This window comes from Odocoileus virginianus, chromosome 2 (assembly GCF_023699985.2).
Source record: "Odocoileus virginianus isolate 20LAN1187 ecotype Illinois chromosome 2, Ovbor_1.2, whole genome shotgun sequence".
Taxonomy (NCBI): Eukaryota; Metazoa; Chordata; class Mammalia; order Artiodactyla; family Cervidae; genus Odocoileus; species Odocoileus virginianus.
The window spans coordinates 100,462,515-100,485,310 of record NC_069675.1 but is presented as its reverse complement, the minus strand read 5'-3'; the positions used below and the strand labels follow the sequence as shown (position 1 = coordinate 100,485,310).

Sequence of the window (22,796 nt, the reverse complement as noted above, 5' to 3'; positions counted from 1 at the left end):
GCAATCCATGGGGTCGCAAAGAGTCAGACAAGACTGAACAACAACCAGCAGGAGAGAAAGGGGTATTTAGCGAACACCCGCTGTGTGCCAGGTGCTGCTCTGGGCCCCCTGACACAGAGGGAGACATAGAAGGTCCCTGCACGCTGGGCGCCTGAGCTATTAGGGGAGACAGAAAAATTAAGCAGACGAACAACTACATAACGCTACTGCAAGGTGAGCTCTGATGTAGCTGAAAGCCACGTGCACCACCGACGAGACACGATATGAAGGACTTCCATCCACGTTCCTGGTTATGTGATCTGCTTGGCAACAAATACGCTCTCTTTTTGTTTTTAAAACAGTCTGTGAAGTTTAGTTGATTTACAATGCTGTGTTAGTTTCTGGTGTACCGAAAGGTGATTCAGGTTTTCGTATTCCTTTCCACTGCAGGTTATTATAAGATACTGACATGGTTCCCTGTGATTTTCAGGACTTTGTTGTTCATTGTTTTATATGTAATAGCTTGTATCTGCTAGTCCCCAGCTCCCAATTTATCCCGCCCACTTCCCCTTCCCTAGGGGGTAACTTTGTCTTCTCTATCTGTGAGTCTGTTTCTGCTTTGTAAATAAGTTCATTTGTATCATTTTTTAGATTTCACCTATAAGTGATATCAAATTTGTCTTTGTCTGGCCTACTTATTTAAGTGATAATCTCTGGGTCCATCCACATTGCAGCAAATGGCATTTTTCATTCTTTTTTATGGCTGAGTGATATTCCGTTGATCTATATATACCACGTCTTCATTACCCACTCACCTGTCGATGGACATTTAAGTCACTGCTCTGTCTCGGCTGTTGTAAATGGTGCTGCAGTGAGTATTGGGGTGCATGTGTCTTTTTGGATCATGTTTTCTCCAGATACATGCCCAGGAGTGGTATTGCCGGTAGTTCTATTTCTAGCTTTTTTCGGAACTTTCAGACTGTTCTCCATAGTGGTTGCACTGATTTACTTTCCCACCAGTATGTAGGGGGTTCCCTTTTCTCCACACCCTCTCCAGCATTTATTGTTTGTAGATTTTTAAATGATGGCCATTCTGACTGGTGTGAGGGGATACCTCACTGCAGTTTTGATTTTTCTGATAATTAGCAACAATGAACACTTTTTTTAACATGCCTATCAGTCATCTGTACGTCTTCTTTATCCAATGAATATTTTATTTCATATATTGCAATTTTTGTTTCTAATATTTACAATTTGTTCATGCTTTAGTTTTCTTATCTCTCTTGAAATGTCCCATTTCTTTACTCACTATATCCACCTTTTCTCATGTATTATTTAACACATTTATCCTACTTATTTCGAAGTACTTGTCTGTAAATTTGGAGGTGACTGTTCATTTGTTTCTACTTTCCCCACTTGACCATGGGTCATGTTTTCCTTTCTTATGTGTCCAGTGAGTCTTAATTCTGAACCAGATGGATACTGAGTCCCAGGGTCTGCATTCTGAGCTTCCTCAGAAGCAAACTGAGCTTGGTGCTGGCAGGCAGGTGCGCGGGATCATTTGAGCCTGGCGGTCTTGGCTCTAGGTTTGTTATTGTGGCTCTATTTTGCCCTTAATCCCAGGCCTTAATCTCAGGCCTGGGATACTATCCTCTTACTTAAGGGTTGGGCTCCCTGGAGGAAGCCTGAGGTGTTTATCAAATCCATCCAAAATGGTGGGAGTTGAACTCAAACTGCCTCCAACCCTGGGCAGTGCTGACGCCTCCTCTCAGCTGTGTGGGCCTCCCAGCTGGCCCCCGCCCAGCGGTGCGTCCTGACCATCTCCCCCTCCCCTCACCGCACGTTCTGGTCGACCGTCGGCAGGGACAGGACAGTATTTGCAGCAGTCCCGGGGGCTTTCGCAACATGGCTTCCTGTTTAGGAGGTTCTACCCCCTGCCCAGCTGGGAGCCTGGATCTCCGCCCAAGTCCCCAGCCCAGTGAGACAGCCTCCGAGACAGCCTCTGTCTCCTGAGACAGAGGTGCTACCCTGCACCCATGGGCCAGGGGGCCCTCAGGAGGTCAGGGTGGCTGTCCTTCTTAGCCCACATCCAGTTCCCATCTGCTCTTTTGTCCCTCTCCGTTGCCTTCTAGTAACTGTATTTTCACCGGCAACTCTTAGACTTTATTGCAGGAGGGTTAGCGCAACGAAAGCCGTCTTCCAGCAATCAGACCCAAGACGTCTGGGGAGCAAGTTGTTCTAAGCTCTTCGTCCCTCAACGCCTCTCAGGAAAGGTGACATTTGAGCAGGGAGCTGAGAGGCATGGGTGAGACACGCGGTGTTCCGGGTGGGAGTCCTACGGCAAGAGGACGAGATCCTGGTGGGTTTGAGAAAAAGCTCGGAGGCCAGGTGCCTGAGAAAGTAATCGTTGGTAGGAGACGGAGCAGGAAGGCTGACATCAGCCCTGCAGCACCGGGATGTCGGCGCCCGGCACCCCCCTTCACTAATGCTCTTTCCTCCGCTGAGCGAAGCACCTTCTCCCCGGTCTCTGTTGCTGCCAGGTCTTCCTCCACACCACGGTGTCGGGTCCATGTCTCTAGAGCTCAGCCCCAACCTCATCCGTCTCCTGCTCCCCAAACCTTTCCCCGAATGCTTGATCCTGTCTCCAAGACAGACTGTCCACCCTGCAGAGCGTTCAGAGCCTCCACCACATCCGAGCCAGGCCTGTATCCTCATCGTCCTTGTTATTCTTCTGGCCAATGTGGGGATGCTCTCATCATCACACGTGGGGGGTACCTCACCGCTCACAGTGACTGTGAACTGGGCGCCTGCAGACCTCTTCTCATCAGGTCATCTCCTTCTCTTCCGCCTGAGCCCCCGTCATGTCATCTCAGAGGGAACGTAAAGATGACCAGGGTGAAACAAACACGGTGTGGGCCTCGGACGTCCCCCATCTGTGGTCTTCCCATCGGGGCTGCAGGCAGGAGAGAAGACCCCCTCCTCCCTTGACAAGCGGTCAAAGAGGGGAAATCGACAGGACACCACCCTTGTCACCTCCACCCAACAGAGGGGCCCTGCACACGCTCCTGCCTCCTCAGGCTCCGTCTTTCTGCACCAAATAAATGCCACTTGAACTCAAGGTGTCAAGCTGATTTCTGCCACAGGATCGCTAATAAGAAGAAACACCTCAGAAGGCTTAAAGACTTGCATTTTAAAGCGATGCATTCTATACAGAAGGACCACACTTCTCTATAGGGGACGTTTAGCATCAGGGGAGTTGGGGGTGGAGGGGGTCTGGGTATATGCTTCAGCCTTTGTAAAATCTGGTAACAGCCGGTACGCAGGCGGCACCTGCCTTTCCGGTGGCCAGGGGTGCGTGGGAGCTGAGACTAGATAAGCTACCAACGCTAATTCCCGTGTGTTCCAAGTAGCAGCAGGACACCTGGGGAATTTTCGGAATTACAAGTCTTCGGCAGCCTTCAGAGCTGCTGAATCACGTAGGGGAGGGAGGGACAGGAACCTGCTTTAAAAAACCTTCCAGCTGACCCAGGTGCAGGCTTCGGCTAGCACTGTCCAGGGACGTCCAGGCCCTGACCTCTGACTGCACCGGCTTTCCTGCGCGAGGAAGCTCGGCACCCCACCCCCTCCCTTGACAACCCTCTCTTTCTTGACCCCGGAGCCCATTGTTTACACAGATCTCACCTCTCCCAAGACGGGGAGCAAAGTCCTGGTGAGATGCCTCTACTCCAATCTTCACAAGACCCAGTCCAGGTGTCGGCGGCTGCAGGGGGGCACCCTGGCACTGGGGGGAGCGGTGCTCGAGCGAGTCCAGCTTCCCTGCTCCCATCCTGGAGGACACAGTGCTCGCCGGGCACTGGGCTCCGGGCTCCAGCTGCACCAGCACCTCTGGGCTCTCATCCTCCAGCCCAGCCTACAGCAGGTGCTTCCGTGAGTCAGGTCTCTGGAAGAGGGAAGAGGCGGAGAGAAGCAGGGGACTCTGCAGGGCGTCGCCCCAGAAGGGTCTTACTCATGATGCTCCCGTCTTTTTAAATGGTTTACATAATTGATTAATTTTTGGCCGTGTTCTGCCTTCGATGCTACGCACAGGCTCTCCCTAGGTCCGGTGAGCTGGGGCCTCTCTGGTTGCAGATGACGGCTCTAGGGCGCCTGGACTTCAGTAGTTGCTGAGCACGGGCTTCGTGGCTCCGTGGCGCGGGGACTCTTCCCGGATCAGGGATTAAACCCGTGCCTTCTGCGTGGTTGCCACTGAGCCGCCAGGGAAGCCCCCTCAGTTTCATCTTTAACCGTGGATGCTGAGAAATGGCTGCCTTTTGGGGCCCTGGAAACCCTCAAATCTGCGGCGCCCTGCATCACTGCCCTGGTTCCGACCTTTTCCCAAGTCACATGCTCGTGAGTGGCCTGCAGGCTCTCACAGGTCACAGAGAGCAATCTGACCACACATTCTGCTCCTGGGGTATGGGCCACCTTCCATCCTCCGATGGCAGATCCTGACTCCACTGCCCCGCAGCGGGATCTGCCAACTCACACTGGTGTTGGAAAAGAAGTGCCCACTTCCTGGTTCACGTTCCCATCTGCTCCGGGATCGTCCAGGCTGATGGATCTCAAACCCAAGCACCAGACTCCCCTATCGACCTGCTCAAAACACAGATGACGGGGCCTCCCCCAAGTTGTTCGGTTCAGCAGGTCTGCCGCGGGGCCTGGGAATCTGCATCCTAACCAGGGGCTGATGCTCTGGCCGATGGCCCACGGACCCAGTGGCTTTGACAGTAACCACACTCTGCGACATCCACAGCTGAGACCAACAGTTCACGTTTATTGCTCATGCTCCAAGTTCCTGGCGGTCTGGCTGGGGACTCCCTCCGGAACATGCTTGCTGGGGACGCAGTCACTCCAGGAACATGGCTGCTGAGATGCAAGAGGGAGCCAACATGACCACGTCCTGTCAGGGTCATCGGCCGTCGCGAGCCAGGGGGCCGGGCAGCACCATCTTTCTGTCCAGCTGGGCAGCAGGAGCAGGCGCCTGGGACCTGGCACCCTGGAGGGCACTTGGGGTCTGAATGACCGAGGATTGTGGAAGCTTCCCCGCGAGGCGGGAGGGCTGCTGCCTGGCCACAGCCCACGGGCACTCGGGGCACAGCTCTGTCTTCGCGATGCCCCCTGCCACGTCTTCCGAGGAAGAGCTCCCTTGGCGGGTGGTCTGGCCCATGTCTTCCTTCCATTTTCTGTGACCATGGCTAGGGTTTTGAGTTTCTGCTGTCCTGAGACTGGGGTCACACATCGGTTTAATGCAGGGGAAGGCCCTGGTCACACTTAAGAAGACAGCCGATCACATCTGTTTACGGTGGAAACAGTCATCTTGATTTATTGAAAAACTATTACAATTATTCCTCTGTTACACAGGTTTAAAATATTTTAAAATACGCTTTCCTGGGCATTACAGTTGAAACGTATGAACACGTCTACTGGGTTTTCAGGAAGTGTATACATTATGTCACTTGACATTCTATTTTAAAGGGCCTAATGTCCTAGAATATTTGCCATAGGTTTTCTTTTGACCATTTTCCTTTTCTCTTCATCAACATGTGTCCAATTATATATAGATGAGGGGGGAAAAAATAAAATTACACCGAAAGAATTTCTGCAAATATAAGAAGTAATTTTATTGCAATATATCATAGCTAAGTGGTCTGGGGAGAATGGGACATGTTTTGACTCAGTACAAATTACAACAGCTTTGAAGGGGCCAATGGAGGAAAAGATTGACAGAATAAAAGGAGAACTCGGTGGGATGAGAAATCAAAATGGAATCACATGACCTAGACAAAACCCACAGGGCGCCCTGTGGCAACGATCCGATATGGCTTTTCTTTTGAAGAGATGAAGGACAGGGCCATTGGCAGATGCTGGCATTCTGGGTTCGGGAGAATCCCGAAGCCAGACTTTTCTTTGGCAAGAGCAGGACTCAATTTCCAGGGGGTTCGGGAACGCCTCATGGGGGTGTGCTGTCACTCCTGGGTTGCTCTGCTCTGGTTTCCTAAGCTGGAACCGTGGTCCGATGGGGCAGGGTGGGCGGGGAACAGCACCAGAGCCGGGACCCGTCACAACGCCTCCTGACGGGGCTGCACAGGGCCCCAGGGCCCGTCTCGCTCTCCCATCCTGGCAGGAAAGGGCATTGCACGCGGGCAGCTTTTCACAGTAAAGGAATTACCTTTCCTTGCCAGCCCAGCAAGTCCTCGCCCTTGCTCGGTGAGGAGGACCGGTACCGGACGGAGCCTGGCTGGCCCGAGCACCCAAGCAGCTGAGACCCACGCCCAACACTTTTGCAGACGGAAATCCAAATCGCTTTCAAAGGGATAAGGCACAGCTGGCGACCCCGGCGGGACTCACGGAGTTCATTGCACATTTGTCTATCTGCTGAGGCCACATGGAGGGCAGTCCCGCTGAAGGCCACGAGCTGCCTCAATTCAGTTCTTGCAAAAAAAAATAAAAAACAACAACGCAGAAATTAGCACCACAAACATTCGGCAACTGAGTACAATCCGCCATCGTTACACTGTGGATCACGCGGGAGGCGTGCGCCTATTGTGTGCGTGCGTCTTCCGATCACAGACGCACAGCTTAAGAGTGGTACCCGGCCTGGAGCGGCTTCGCTGCTGTCTGGGAGGCGGGCAGGGCTACGGGAGGGCGGGTGGCCCGCGTTTATCTTAATGTCCGTGGCAAAAACCTAGATGGTGGAGGGAGAGAGATGGGGAACGAGGCACAGCAGGGAGCCCCAGTGACACCTTCAGGGAGATCTCAACAGATAGCACCACAAAAGAGGAGTGTAAAAATAAGCACCAATTTTCATTTCATCATCATTGACAGAAAATGTGGTTTCCCTGCCCTGGACATTCTCCCATCAGGCTCTGCAGGAAGAAACATGGGAAAAGGAAGCAATTAAAATTAATTTAAGCCTGCGTTTTCACCTAAGTGCATGTGGAGAAGGCAGAGTATAAAATCCTTTTTTCTTTTTCTCTCCGTTTAAAAAAAAAAATCCAGAGCTAATCAAAGACTTGTCTGAAAGGGGCAGTGGCACCTGCTTTGCGAATGGTGGGGCGAATGCTCGCTGCCTTTGGCAAATTTCCAATTCATCACACATCCTGGAGAGGGCGGGGGTGTGGCCCGCCTCCCAGGTCTGCAGCCAGGGTTCACAGGCATGATTGAAAGTCAGGGACACTGAACATGTATGACAATACAATACAAATATTTACTTAAAACTCACAAAAACAAAAGCACCTTTAATCCATCGGAAAGGCACATGCAGAATGACATTTGGCCTGTGAATGGATCTTGTTAAAAACGGAGGCTCTGGAGGGTGGGGTGACCTTTACAAGGCTGGCCTCGGAACATGGTTTGAAGGTCAGGGGAAAATACACATCTTCAAGTTGAATTTTTTTTTTTAAATGAGTGATCTCCAAATACGGCAGCCCTACCCCTCTCCGTGAAGACCATCCACAGGCTCGGGGGCAAGACCCGTGGGCCCCGCTCCCTTCCCAGGGAGTGCGGCGTCGCAGAAGGGGCTGCTGGAAGCGGGTGGCTGCGGGGCGTCTAGGTCATGTGATTCGGCTCCAGGGTGGGGGCGCGGACGCGGCTCTTTCCCTTTGCTCTCTCGGGGCGGGGCGGCCGGCACGGTGGGGAGGGGCGAGAGGCCCTCACTGTCCGGAGGCCGCAGGCGGCGCGCTGAGGTCACGAGGTTGCTCTTGGGGCCGGGCTCGCGGCTCCTAGCCCAGGAAGCAAGCCGGCCCCACTTCAAATCCGAATTTCTGCGACGCTTCACCGAAGTCATTGAACATGATGTCTACGATGGGCAGCTGCTCCACCTTGGGGGTGTCGATCTCCAGAACTGTCTTCTGATACCCTTTTTTCGTCTGCGGAGGGGGAGAGGGGGATGGATCAGCAAGGGCCCCCAAGGTGAACCAACGGCCCACGTCCACCACGCCTCCCAGCTCCGAAACACACCCCTAGCAGGATGACCGCCGTGGGAGCAGGCAGCTCACCCCAGGACATTCATCCAGCCCCACTACTTGGGAGCGGGACGCAGTGCAGGGAGGCTGTGCTGAGGGTCCTCAGCCCATCAGTACGCATGCTTCCATGCCCGCTAGCTGGGACCCCCCGCATTGAGCCACATGGATCTGCCCCAAGGCAGTCCAGCCAGGATGAGTCAGGCCTCCCCAGCTCCAACCCCCTGCCTCACTCCTGTGAGCACCTGAGTTCCCACCCAGCACCACCCTGGTGGACGAGAGCACCACCTTCTGGTTAGGAGAGTGAACCCCAGCGGGTACACACCTGCCCAGGAGTGCTAGCTGCCCTCCCCCGCCGGCCACATCCCCCAGAATAGAGGGCTGAAGGTGCAAGTCCACACTGGATGGAGAACCACCCACACCCAACCCCGAGCACCAGAACGTCTGTCAGGGATGCACTAGCCCCGCCCCCCGGCAGCGCCCCAAGATGAGGGTCCAGGATCAGCGCAGACACGGCCTCCCGGCCTGTTCTGGACCAGTGGCCTTCTCTGCCTCACCTGAGAACAGGCGCGGCCTCAGCTGGATCTGGCCCCGGGAGGCTGTCCCTCCCCCGTGCAATCCCCCACCAGGGGTGACCGGTCCAGGGAGAGGGCAGCGCCTCCGGCGGCCTCACCCCCCTCCAGTAGGATGGAGTGGGCACGACCCTCTCAGGGAGGCCATAACCATCACCTGGGTGGCCACGTAAAGCCCCTGGAGCCCCACGTGGCCCTGGCAAGGTGGTCAGTGCTAGGAGGTGGCCGCCACTCTCTGGGTGGCAGGCTTCAGGACGGCCCCGGCCCCTGACTTCCGGGCGGATCACTCCTCGGGGGAGCCTGCCTGGTGAGGACAGCCTCAGGAGGGAGCTTCACGTGGCAGTCGCTCAGCAACCTCAGGCACCTTGAGGGACTGACTCCGTGCGGCCCCAGACCCGATGGGGAGGCCTTACCCCCTGGGTGACTGTGCTGGGAGGCCACTAGGTCACGGAAGGGGCCTCATGAAAGGGATTCGCGCCCTTTTAAGAAGCAGCTGGAATGCTAGCTCTTAACAAGGGGAGATGGGGTGGATGTCGGCAGCCCGGGGGGAGGGCCCCTACCAGCCCGGACAGCTGGCGTCGGCTCAGACCTGAGCCTCCAGCGCTGCGAGGATGCCTGTGTGCTGTTGATAAGCCCCTGGTCAGAAGTCACCTGTGACAGCTGCTCAAATAGACCAGGACAGATGCTGGGCCTGAGCCAGCCTGCTAAGCTACCCCTAGATTCGTCACCCTCTGAAACTAAGTCAGGTGACTGATAGCCGCTATTTTAGGTGCTAAATATGGGGGGTAATCTGCTACAAGCAATGGATGACTACCATACTCCCTGCGGCTCATTTTTCTCCATGGAGAACGGGTACCCGTGCTCCACGGACATGGGGAGCACGGGCGAAGCCTCAGGGAACATCCCAGCCGGGCTTCCGTTAAGGCGCTTCTGGACTGAGCCCGGGAGAGACCTGCTCTGAGTTTCCTTCAGTCTCCGCCACCCGCGGACTCGCCTCCCCTCGGCTCTGCCTTCACAGGAAGGGAGCACCCTCAGTGGGCCAGGCTGGGATTGCTTTAACGCCGGGATGAACACTTCAGAGTCAAGGTGCGTCCTCCTGGGAGCTGTTAGTACCGCTGGCTTCAGCCTGTCCCGGAGACAGAATTCAGAAGGCCACGAGCAGGATGAGGCATCTGCATGGTTTAGATGCATCTCGGGCAATGCTGACACGCGTGGGTCACGGTCAGCCTCTGAGCAACAGTGTCTGAAGGGCCTGTCCAGCGGCCAGGAGCTCGAGGGCACAGATGCGGTGGGCTTCCAGTGGAGGGGCTGAGGCCCGGCCTGGGGAGCACAGCCAGCCCTCCACTGCCAGGGAAGGGGCTAAGGATCACCGCAGCCTTGTGGGTGCTGGGAGGGACTGGGGGGCAGCGGGGCTGGACTCAGGGCCCCCAGGGAGGATGCCACCCTCGCCTCTTAGGTGGGAAGCCCTGGGAGGAAGCTGAGCCTTTTCACTCCCTTGACCGGTCCAGCAAGGAGGATTCAGAGTCCACCCGTCCCTCTGCCCCAGCTCTGGCCCTGGTCCGACCACCACCCAGCAGGGGCCGCCGTGGCCTCCGATGGGCCTCTGTGGTCACAGGGAGCCGGGCAGCCTGGCTTGCCTCTCCTCCACGGGGAGGGGACAAAGAGGCCTTGGCGGCGCCGGTGCCCACTGCCTCCTCCTACCAGGGACGGCAGCATGTGCCGAGCTGGTGGGTGCTTTCTCCCGGACGGACGGGGCCCGGCGCTGTGGTTATCAGAGCACTCAGGAGGGCGTCCATGAGCACTGTGCTCCATCACCCCATCACTTCTGAGGCATAAATAACCATCACGGGCTGGCAACGGGCCCCCGGGTGCGCGGAGCTGCACAGACCGCGGGGTTTATGTGGCGGGGCTCCTTAAGCCTCTGAACTCGGCGGCTCGCCCGTCAGGCTGCGCAGCTGCCCCACGCCAGCGTCCGAATCCCAGCGTCTTCAGTCCTTGCTACAGTGTGGCCCAAGTGGGCCTCCAGGGAGGCAGGCCTCTCTGACCCCAGTCTGCGTTCCTTGAGCCTCCTGCACGAGTACCTGGGAGGGGTGTGACCTTCAGATCGTGGCTGCACTTCCGGCGGGCGGTGGCGTGGCGTGGGGTGAGCAGAGCACAGACGGCTCCCAGCCATCCTCCAGAAGCGCCCGTGCCCCAGCTCCGTGCTCCGCCTGGCCCGGAGCGGAGCCCTTCCCCGCGGCCCTTCCCCTGCCTGTCCGCTGAGCCCAGTTTTCCCCATCAGCTGGGTTACTCTCTTTAGACACGACCTCTCCACCTTGTCAAAGACAGACTCTTTCCAAGAGTAAAAATGTCAAGCGCCAAATGCAGATATTTCCATGATGCCAAGTCTTGGTTCTGCATCGTAGGTGCCCAGAGGACTGGCACGGAGCGTGGTAATGATGGCCAGGGTTCCTGGGGTCGCAGCAGACAACTGGATCTGTGTTTTTCTCAAGGAGCAGCTCAGGGTCTGGATCTCACGTGGGTCTCGGTGTTAGGGTGCCTGGGCGGCAGGGCTGGCTTCAGTGGGTGGAGACAAGGAGCCGGATCCTTCTGACCTTCTGAGTGGCTCAGAAACTGTGACCGTCCTGAAGAGCGGTGGCCCTCTGCCGGGCACTCTTGTCCCCAGAGGTGCACGTGGCAATACCACCTGCTCCTTCACCCCAGATACGTTTTCCCAGCATCCTCTCAGGGAACGTCCCCTCTTCTGGAAAACCAGTCTTTGCCCTTTACCGGGTGACACGTGTGGGCCAACCAGAGTGTTGCTCTTTCTGCCAGGGGAGCCGGGGAGCTCAGCCCACTGCAGGCTCTGCCCAGGGCTGGCCCTCCTCCTCAAGTCCTCATTTCTCCTCCTCCTCCACCTGACTGCCTCACACTCGGGAGCCCGAGTTGCCTAAAAATAGGAACCGCGATGATTCTGGGCTCACGGCAGCTGAGCGCAGCTCTGAGTTCTCCTCCGGCACGTTCCTCCCAGAGCAGCCCCGTGAATCAGTGCTATTCTTGTCTTCCTTTGTAGGAGGCAGACATGAGACAGGATTTTAGTTGGTGCCTCACGACCTCTGGAAGCAGCTTGGGGTTTGCGTCAGGAACGTGAGCAGATGTTGGATGACCAGGGCTTCCGGAGCTCTGGGCCCTTTTACCCGGGGTGCCCTGCATCCCTTGACCTCAGGGAGGGACCCGCTCTGCCCAGGCCATGGTCAGGTCCGAAGGACTGACCCACACCAGGGCCAGGGGCCAGGGCATCGGGGAGAGGAGGCTGCCCCGCCAGGCACCCTGGCCCCATGACTGCCCCGCACACTCACCTCTAATGCCCAAGAAACCCCAGGGGCTATAACTAGATCCTTTTATGGGAAGAAGGACGGGAGCTCCCACAGCCGAAAGGCCCAGGCCGGTCCCAGCAGAGCAGCCAGGGTAGGAGGCAAGATGTGAGTCTAGATCCACCTGAGTCCTGCTCTCAGCAGTGGGTCAGCACCTGCCTTCCTGCCGGCCCTCTGGGCTCATCCCAGACACTCTGGGCTGGCCAAGTGGCCAGACCACCTTGACGGACCTTAGGGAGAACCCTCAGATCCCACACACCCCGACAGCATGGGATGGGAATGCAACGGCAGGAGCACTGGCTGCTCCCAAGCACACAGAGGCAGCTTGGTGCCCAGGATGCCTGCCCCCCGGCTGGGGACGCTTGTGACCAGCTCTGACACACGCCCTGGCTGCTCTGTTCAACAAGACGGTTGGAGCCAAGTGTAAAACCTCCAGAACCAAGAAGAACCAGAAGGGACTGCAGATGATTTACTCCATGTGGAAATACATGGGAAGGGCCCCAAATGGGACTGGGTCCTGGGATGGAGGGAAGGGCTTCCCGACCATAAGATGGGAGGCTGGCGCCTTCCAGAGGAGGGTGTCCACAGAGGCCGGCACCATGCAGTGGGCCCTGGACACCCAGCAGGGCAGAGCCTACACTAGCCAAGTCCCCGAGGGAGCCAGGCTGGGCAGGGACCTCGGGCAGGGTCTCTGGAAGCAGATGGTGAGAGGTCAGGGGTCCGATGTCAGAGGCGGCCGTAAGACCAGCAGGACGGTGATTCCTGGTGACCCCCCGACCTCCAGCCTTGTACAGGCCACACGGGAGACCCATCTGAGGGTTTCTCCAGGACTGGGCCCCGTGCACAGCTACGCTAAATATCTCCTAGGATCCCAGGACAGAAGGACCCAGCTCAGTTCTAGGGACTGATCCTCACTCTGGGGGGCACATGTAGGGGTGCAGGGGGGCAAGCACAAGGTCCAAGGAGTGAAGGCAGCCCAGCCCTGGCCGGCCTCTCGGGTCTGAGCACAGCCTCCTTCCTAGAGGGCGGCACAGGGTCCAAGGAGGGGACCCAGTGTGGGCTGGGGATGTCATGAGAGTGGGCAGTTCTACTGCCCGCTGTCTGCAGACATCTCCCAGGATGGCCATGTTCCCAGGGGGCTCAGCCTCAGCTCCGGCCATTCCCAAAAAGTGGAGGCGTCTCAACTTCCGAATCGGACCAAGACACTTCACGGCACCCCAGGCTTTGGGTCAGGAACCTGGGCTCGGCCTCTCCAACCCCAGCACCTCGGGAAGGTCCCGCTGTGGGCTACGGAACTGCACGTCCGCCAGCCACGGTCAGCCCTCACTGCGTCCTGCACACAGCAGGTGCCCAGGAAATTCATGTAGAGCAATGACTGCCCCACAGGAGACGGCGCCAGACTCCGCACCGCGCCACGCCCCCGACGCCACCACGCCCCGCTGCCCCGACGCCCCGCCCCCGCCCGACACCACGCCCCGCTGCCCCGCCCACGCCCGACGCCCCGCCCCGCGCGCAGAAGACACTCACGGCGCAGCCGTCCACCAGGGCGCGGATGTAGGGGCTGTTGTCGTACGACATCTCCTCGTCGTTGGAGCCCAGGAAGCGCATGGCCTTGTCGTAGCTGCCTGTGGCGGCGTCCTGCCAGGCCACCGACTGGTAGCAGTTGTAGGTGATGTTCTGGTGGGCGGAGGCGCTGAGCAGCCGCAGGAAGGTCATCTGGACCACGCCCACGGGGTTGCCCTCGGCGTCCACGTAGGAGAGCTGCAGGGCGACAGGACCGGGGCTCAGCAGGGCGGGGACTCGCGGCCTCGCAAGGCCCCTCGTCCACACGGGCGGGCTTGGGAGCTTCAGTCCCGAGCTGTCTCCTCTGGAGTGTGGGTCATGCCAAGCGCCCCACCTGGAAACAAGCCACACACCCGGGCCCCCAGACCAGCACGCGCTGGCTCTCTGGGGGGGTTCCCTGGAACACAGTGAGCCCCGCCTCCTTTCCTTCAAGGACCCAAGTAACCCACCCACTCCTTCTTGCCTGGCTGGTCCCTATTCAGCCTCTGGGGCCCAACTCATATGCTTCCTCTTCCAGGAAGCCTGCCTAGGTTAGATGTCCTTGCCCAACGTGGCCTGGCTCAGTGTCCATCTTTCCTTCTGGCTGGAGGGCCCTCCATGCCAGCACTGACTCCTGTGTGGGGGCCCCTGGGGCCTGGTCTGTGGCCCTCCTTGGACCGAGAGTACCCTGGGGACAGGAGCCTGGCATGCACAGCTCTATCTCTGTGCTCTGAGGTCAGCATAAGGAATGATGCTGACCACTGGCTGGTGGTCGCCGTGATGTACAGAGACCTGACGGGGCCGTCAGAACTGGACATCATCGAAAGGGCATGAGGCCTTGGAGGGGAACGGGCCGGCTGGGCACGGGGCATGGGGTGCTTGGCCAGCAGACAGGAAGACCAGCCTGTGAGAGGGTCACGGGCCATATGGCCAGGAGCCAGAGGCCTGGAGGGACTGGGCACTTCCCTGGAGCATGGGGGAAGGCCTCTGCTGTGCCCTCCCCGGGCGTTCACCCAGGAGAGACCACAGAGGGTGGGGTTTGGCCGAGGGGTCAGGGGGTCAGTCTTGCCCATGTGAGCGGGCAGCCTGAAGTCAGGGTGAGCCACCCGTAAGAGAGGGCAGGCTGGTTCCCAAGTGACTCCTCGGCGTCACGGGCCGGGAGCTCAGCCGGGCCCCTGCTGGGCGCCCCGAGGGACAGGTCAGCTTCTGCACCTTCTCAATGGCGGTTCTGTGAGCTGCTGCGCCCGGCAGGAGCGGGGGCTCCCAATCCCCTGGGACAAGGCAGGTCTCTCCTCCCCGAAGGCCCTCCTCTCAGACCCAGCAGAGCAAGTTCGGCCCGTCCTGGGTCCCCATCAGACAGGGGCGGGCGAACGTCAGGGCCTGACACCCCAGGTCCTCCCGACACATGGCTGCTCCACCTCTGCTCTGCTTCAGACCCCAGCGCCTGGCTCAGCCAGGCAGGCGCACTGGCTGCCCCCAAGCACGCAGAGGCAGCTTGGTGCCTGGGATGCCTGCCCCCGGCCGGGGACACCTGTGACCAGCTCTGACACACGCCCCAGCCGCTCTGCTCAACAAGAGGGTTGGAGCCAAGTGTAAAACCTCCAGAACCAAGAAGAACCAGAAGGGATTACAGACAGTCTACGTGGAAATCCACGGGGAGGGCCCCAAACACCCATGCTGATCACACAAGGGGGGCTTGAAGTTGCTACTGTCCATGTGTATAGAGATATCTGTGTAAGGACGGCTGATGGCGGTGAGCCAAGCCCGGTTTCCTACTCCTCCACAACTGGGTGGGAAGGGCACGGAGCAGCCGGCCCTACGTGGCCGCCGGCCGCTGACTTCCAGCCGGACCTTGAGGAGAGAGAGGGGATACCAACCGCAGTCGGGGCCATTGGGCGCTCCTCCTGGAGGGAAGGTGACTGACTGGAGGCAGGAGGCATGCGCAGAGAGAGGCGGGGGGCAGTGCTGGACGCAGAAGGACCTGAAGCCCCAGAGCCAGGCAGGGGTGAGGCCCAGGCTCCGCCCACCCTGAGCCCCACGTTGGCATCTCAGAGCCCTGGCGTGAGCCCCTCCCCTCCTGGGGAAAGGGGCCGTGCAGCATCCCCTTCATGACGCCCAGGGCAGCTGGCCCAGAAAAGCGCCTATTTCTTCAGGGGGGGACCTCATCTACGCCCTGTGACAGTCACAGGCACCTTGAAACGATGCAGCCGAAAAATGGAGGCAATGTGCTGCCGTCCCCGGGACCGTCCCTCCACCTCCATTCTTGGTCAAACAGGACGTGAGGAGGAGGCAGGCTCGGGCCGGTGGCTGAAAGTGGGTGCTCCGCGCCCTCGTCTGCGGAATCAGGTAGTGGGCGTGGGGGGTGAGGGCCCCTGTCTGGAGAAGCCCACCAGCCCGGCTGCAGAAGGGACCTGGCCCCGGCCCCTCCTCCTCCTGAGTGCTGCGCCCACCCACCACCATCCGCCAGGCTCAAGTGCCCTGGGCACTGCCCTCCCAAGGGGTGCCCACTTCAGATCCTTCTGCGTGCCAGTGGCGCTGTCCTGAGGACAGCCCCAAGGAGGCGCGGGGAGGAAAGTCAGCAGGAGGGAGGGGGCGAGGGTGCCTGGGTGTCCGCACAGAGACAGGAAGCCCATGGCGAGGCAAGGCGAGCGCAGGCCTTGTGTCTAGAAGGAGCTTCAGTGACCGGGGCTCGAGGACACGGGCGTGAGCTGTTAACAGTGAGCACGTAGCACCTCGGGGTCTAGGATCAGGGTCCCCGGGGTGGACCGCTGGATGGCCCTGCTCTGAGTCCCAGGGGAGAGCGGCCTTGGGCCCCTGGGGAGCCGACCGAGGGCGGAGGGTCAGGCCCACGCTGTGGACCTGAGAGCTGCTTCTGAGAAACAAGGACGTCCTTCAAGGGCGGCCGGGTGGACCCTGGCCGAGGAGGGAACGCAGGAAGCAAGGGGCTCTGGTGGCACCTGCCACGTGACCACGTCTGGAACCTGGGCCTTGAGCTCATCAGGAAGGGGTCACAGAACTCTGCACTGGGCCCCAGAAATGGGCCAAGTCGAAGCCCTGGAACGGTCTGGGAAAACGCTCTATTGGGCGGAAGCAGTCACGGCCCCAGGGGATCAGGTGCGACTGGCCTCAGTCTCTCGACCCCTGGAGACCCATCATGTCGTCCTTTCAGGGGACGCCAGTTGCCTGCACCTCTGGATGGACCATTTTTTAAGACTGGGTCCCCAGAAGTTAGCATCGGGGCTGGACGGCTTGGCGGTCCAGGGCCCACCCCATCCGAGCTGCCCACTAGGACTGAGTGAAATAAACCCTCCAGTCCTGGTGTCTCTGGTCTCGGTTCCTGGCAGCCCCCGGCGGGGGGCTCTGAAAGCCAGCCTCACGCCCTCCACCTGAGCAGACAGCCGCCCGGCTGCCCTCGGCTAGAGTGGACCTGCTTCGGCGCGGCAGGAGGGGCCGGTCTGAGCCTGGCGGTCACGGCGGTGGAGCAGTTTGGCCAAAGGGCGAGAGCAGGTGCGGCGCTGGGGGTCCGTCCCATGCAGAGCCGAGCCAGGCCGAGCCGCGAGCAGGCAGCCGCGGGGCCACTTACCAGCGACCCTCGCTTGTACTGACTGTACCAGGTGGCAGGCTGCTCTTTGGGCCAGCGGGCCATTTTACTCTGCAAGATACGAAACGGGCGGGTTCAAACCACACCGCACACACGGCGGAGGCCGTCTTACCAGTTTGCCACGCTTGAATTCACTGAACCAGGAACCCGGGTTTTCTTTGGGCCAAGAAGTGATTCTGGCCTAAACATCGAGGGGGGAGGCAGGGAGGGAGAGAAACAGAGAGAACGACAGCGTTACTTCTGCCTCCTCGAGAGACGCTCCCGCGTCCTGCAGGCGCACCGTCTCCCCGCCGAGCGGAGAAGCCACGAGGCCGGCTGGGCCGGCCCTTCGAGCGCCCCCATCTCCCCTTGAGCTGGTGCTCGCTCTGGGACAGGCCCATGACTGCCGCAGGGACTGGCCCTGGTGCTTTCCGGGGGTCCACGCTGGCTCCACGAGCAGGATCAGAGTCTGCATCTGATCACTTCCGCGTGTCCAGCACACAGAGCCTCGCGCTTGGCGACTGCAGAGACCGATCTAGGGGCATGGCTTCATCTCCAAGGCCTCTCCATGGGAACATAGCGGGCAGGAGAGTCTCCCAGGGTCCAGCTAGGGGTGAGGTGTACATGTGTTTCCTGCCTGTGATGTGTGCATTGGTGGCATGTGTGGTGTGTGTGCTGACTGTGTGGTGGGGCACCCTCTTTGGGGAGAGCACCCATGAGTCCAGCCGGTTCCCAGCCGTCCCTCGGGTCCTCTGCCCGTGCCGGGAGTCCTGGGCCCCATCCCCGGCTCCTCTCCTGAACTGAGCTCGCGCAGGGGAGCCCGAGCAGTCGCCCCAGGGGAGGGCCAGCGCATCCAGCCCGCCTCCCGTCCTGCAGGACTCTGCACCCGCTTCCGAGCCTGCCGCTCTCACTGCTGTGCTTGGCTGGCGTGAGGACCGTGTCCCCCCGGAGCAGGAGCGGGGCTGCAGGCAGTGGGGGGCCTCACCCAGACCTCTCCTCCCCACCCCACCCTCCCGCTGCCGAGGGGGCCCTGCAGCCCGGGCGACTGGGCACAACGTCTCCACCCGCCCGAGGCTCCCAGCCCGTGGGCCCGTGGAGGTCAGCACATGAGCAGAGGAAGAGCAAGGAGCCGCGGGGCTCACTCAGCGCCCCAAGCCCACCATCCGCCCCGCTCCACCACCAGGGAAGGCTCCTAGGGGTTCCCCTGGCTCCCCAGCAGTGAGGCTGTCTGCGGAGAACAGACAGCAACCCAAGGACGTGAAAGGGCATTTTTCCACCTAAATTTCCACCGGCACTTCTGTCAGAGGCAGGGCCGGGGTCTGGGTTTCCTCGTGACCCACAGGGGTACTTGCTGCTGGAGTGTGTTCCCCCAGGATTTAAAATCCCAGGTCGGGGGAGTGTGAGCATAAGCCAGGGTCCCTGCAGTGTCCCGGTCAGCGCAGGCCCTGCTCCCGTGGCCCCGGGGGGTGCCGGCGCTCCCCGCGGGGATGGTGAGCCACAGGGACTGGCACCGCAGCGGCTTCCCTCAAGGGAAGCGGCTCTGGGCGTTGAGGACACGGGTGCCCGACTCCTGCTGGGCGTGACCCTGGACTCGCGCGGCTCCAGGAATCCACTGCCCTCGGCTTGCGGCAGGGACGGGGAGCCGTCGGGACGGGACGTCATGGAGGAAGGTCTGTCCAGGAGGTGCAGAGGGCACTGCGGCCCAAGACTGCACCGTCTTCCCAGCTAGAGACCTCGCCCTCCTTCCTCACCTGTCTCCAACACGTTCTTGAGGGAAGGTGACACATGCCAGCCACACACACCTGTCCCTGCATGCCATCCACAGGCCACCCACACGCCATCCAAATGTCATCCACACGTCATCCGCATGCCATTCACACATCACCCACACGTCACCCACACGCCATCCACACGCCACCCACATGCCATCCACACATCCGCATGCCATTCACACATCACCCACACGTCACCCACATGCCATCAACATACCACCCACATGCCATCCACACGTCGCCCACACACCACCCACATGCCACCCACACGCCATCAACACACCACCCACATGCCATCTACACGTCACCCACACACCACCCACATGCCATCCACGCATCACCCACGTCACCCTCATGCCATCCACACATCACCCACACGCCACCCGCATGCCACCCACGTCACCCACATGCCACCCACACACCACCTGCATAGCATTCACACATCACCCACACGTCACCCTCACGCCACCCACATGCCACCCACACGTCACCCGGATGCCACCTGCTACCATCCACCTGCCACCCACACACCATCACTCACTATCCACATACCCTGGTTTACACCTGTCCACACACACATCACACATCAGAGACACCACCACAGAGGCGAGACCTCTAAAAGACCACAGGTGACTTCGATTGACACCTTACAAAATCTCCATGGATCAGGTCCTCACTAAACAGACTATAAAAGAACGTACTGCGCTCAGGAACAAACATCCTAAGCTGCCACTAAGAATTTCAGCAAACGCCACCTTCTACGAGATGTATCTGGGTCACTTGGCCCTAAAAGTCCTTCCATGGGCTTCAGGCTGGTCTGAGGTCAGGACTACAGGGTCACTTTGGGGAGGATCTGACCAACCAGTGGTGGAAGTCCTAGCTTTGGGGGTAGTCGGGGGAAGATGCCCATGAGCCAGGCACTCCTCAACCTTCCATAAACGAGATTGCACCAAGCCCGTCTCATTGCTAGAAGTTTCTCCTCAAAGAAAATTTAAGTCTATTTCTGGAGAAGAAAGCTTAATTTTGGAACTGGTTTTCATTTCCTGGTTTCAGCTTCTCGTTTTCACTCCTGAAACTGCGTGCATGTGACACAGCAGGAGCCCCGGCCCAGCTCACTGGGAGAGGAGGTGACGAGGGCGGCACTCACCCCCTCGGACTTCTTGTCGGGGAAGACGCACGTTGAGCCCCCAGCCGTGAAGTTGCAGTAGACCTTGAAGGAGTCCCGGGAGCAGCCTTGGTTCGGATCCACCCAGTATTCACCTGCATCACAGGGTTGGGGCCAGGGCCAGGGTCAGGGTCAGGGTGGGGGTCAGGGCCAGGGTTAGGGTCCAGGTCGGGGTCAGGGTTGGGGTCAGGGCCAGGGTTAGGGTCCGGGTCGGGGTCAAGTGTCAGGGTGGAGATCAGGGCCAGGGTGAGAGTCCGGGTCGGGGTCAGGGCTGGGGTCAGGGTCAGGGTTAGGGTCCGGGTTGGGGTTGGTGTCAAGGCAGAGGTCAGCATCAGGGTTAGGGTCTGGGTTGGGGGTCAGGGTCAAGGGTCAGGGTGGAGATCAGGGTGAGGGTCAGGGTGGAGGTCAGGGCCAGGGTCAGGACCAGGGTGGAGGTCAGGGCCAGAGTCAAGGTCAGGGTGGAGGTCAGGGTCAGTGTCAAGGCAGAGGTCAGGGTCAGGGTCAAGGGTCAGAGTGGAGGTCAGGGTCAGGGTTAGGGTCTGGGTCAGGGTCCGTGTCAAGGTGGAGGTCAGGGTCAGGGTTAGGGTCTGGGTCAGGGGTCAGGGTCAGTGTTAGGGTCAGGGTGGAGGTCAGGGTCTGTGTCAAGGTGGAGGTCAGGGTCAGGGTTAGGGTCTGGGTCGGGGTGAGGGTTGGGGTCGGGGTCAGGGTCAGAGTCTTGGTCGGAGTCAGGGTTAGGGTTGGGGTCAGGATTAGGGTCCGGGTCGGGGTTGAGGTTGGGGTCAGGGTCGGGGTCGGCTTAGGGTCAGGGCTAGGATCCAGGTTGGGGTCAGGGTCAGGGTCAGGGAGGCGGACTGTGAGAGCTGCCCCCTGGATGGCACAGAAGCAGCTGCCACCCGTCGTCTAGCAGTCACGGCACACGCCCTGGCCTTGGGCCGCAGCACGGCCCCCTCTGGGCTTCCCAGTGGCCTCCCACTGTCCCTGCCGGGCCCACGGAGCCACAGGGACAGACTGGTCCCCAGGAGCACAGCTGGAGCGTGAGGGCCACAGGCTCTGGGGACCCCGAGCTGGGAGCCCAGGGGTGCTCTGGGAACACTCCTAGAGGTTCACGCACGTGGGGTCAGAGTCAACAGAACGGGACTGGTTTGCATTTTTATGGTGTCCTGGAGCCTAAGCTGTGCTTCCCCAGGTGCAACAGCAAACACCAGCCCGAGGACTCTCACTGACACGGATGGCAGCCACGGCCGGCATCACGGCCGTGCACGCATGTCCTGACGGGGACGTGTTTTACCCCCATTTACAGATGTGGAGCATCGGCTCTGGTCAGAGCAGATGACTGCCCAACAATGACTGAGCTTAAACTAGACTCTGCTCCATGTGACCCCATGCCTCGACCTCTTTCCTAGGCTCCCAGGGCGGCTTCCCCTTCTCCTGCGATGCCTCATCAGGTGACGGGGGAGAGGCCCCTGCACCCCCGTCCCGTCACGGAGGGAACCTGAGCAAGGTGAATGCCCGCCCAGGCCTGGTCCCTGCTACCACCCCCTCCATGCGTCCCCAGGCTCGCGGCCACCCTACCGTCGGGGAAGTCAGGGTGGCAGAGCTGGAGGTCCTTGCAGGTGCGTGCGGGGTTCTGTGGCGTGCCCAGCGGCCTCTTCATCTGCTCGATCTCCAGCTTCAGGGAGTTGAGTGAGCCGAAGATCTCCTCCATGCCGTCCGCATAGTCCATGTACTGCTCGCCCTCCGCATCGTCCATCAGCTGGCTGGCGTCGATGTTCCTCCGGGTCCTGGACGCCTGGATCGGCAGGGGCTGGATGACCTCGCCCGGGGGGCCCTGGGTGCAGAAGAGGGCAGCGGTGGGTGGGGCGGGGCAGGGCAGGGCAGGGCCCACAGCCAGGGCCGCCGCTGCAGTCTAGGCTGCAGGCGCCTGTCCATCTCAGCAGTCTTCTTCCCTTTTCTGTGTCTCTGGAACATTCCACACGATCCCGCGGGGCCTTGCCTAGTGCTGCCCGGCCCCCACCTAACACACAGATGCATGCACACACACACATGCATATGTGTGCATACACACCTGTTCACACAGAGGTATGTGGGTACACACACACACGTGTGCTCACCCTTCATCTCTCCCCAGCCAGACTTCGGAGGGCAAGGCGCCCTGGGCTGATCTGTGTCCAGGGACAGGCCCCGCCCCGCCACACGCCACACACACGGTTCAGAATGTTTTGGGATCGAACTGCACAGACATGCTTCCCGCGGTTCCCTCGGCATTAGGGGACTCCCCAACTCCCCAACGGCTACTCACCGGTGGGCCAGGGGGTCCTGGCTGGCCTGCCTCACCCTTCGGGCCAGTTGGACCCTGGGGAGAAAGAAACCAGAATCAGCCATGGTTCACGGAGGCCTGACAGGGCCTGTCCACCTGGAGGTCCAGAACGATCCCGGGAACACGTGGAGAAGGCAGAGGGGCCTGTCGACCGTGCTGGGTGCCCCCAGCCTCAGATGTGAGAACCGGACAGCCCGAGGGGGAGCCTGGGGGACAGAGCCCTTCATTGCGCGCAGGGAGCCGTGGTCTGTGGTGACTGAGGCCGGAGGCGAGCGCAGGGTAGCTCGGCCCCACAGGAGGGGCGTCAACCACCAGCCCCGAGAGGCAAGGGGGATGGGGGACCCCGGGAGGTTCTCAGCCCACAGCCTGCACCCCCTCCAACCCCGGGCCCAGGGGCTGGTCGGGGCGATGCCACTTACCGAGGAGCCCTTAGCACCTTTTGGACCAGGGGGGCCCTGTGGAGAGAGGCAGGGCATCAGCGGGGTTGGCCCCTTCCCCCCAGGCCCCAGGCTGTGA

The 22,796-nt window shown here is 60.0% G+C and overlaps 1 protein-coding gene across 1 annotated transcript in view; it reads right to left on the bottom strand.

Moving 5' to 3' along the window:
- Window positions 1–7,205: 7,205 nt before the first annotated feature.
- COL5A1 (collagen type V alpha 1 chain) overlaps window positions 7,206–22,796 on the bottom strand; it is a 148,730-nt gene continuing 133,139 nt past the window's right edge. Inside the window, 7 exon segments of the mRNA XM_070455999.1 lie at window positions 7,206–7,886; window positions 13,432–13,665; window positions 17,030–17,098; window positions 19,946–20,058; window positions 21,536–21,791; window positions 22,263–22,316; window positions 22,700–22,735. Of these exon segments, the coding sequence (XP_070312100.1) occupies window positions 7,740–7,886; window positions 13,432–13,665; window positions 17,030–17,098; window positions 19,946–20,058; window positions 21,536–21,791; window positions 22,263–22,316; window positions 22,700–22,735 (909 nt within the window). The 3' untranslated portion in view covers window positions 7,206–7,739.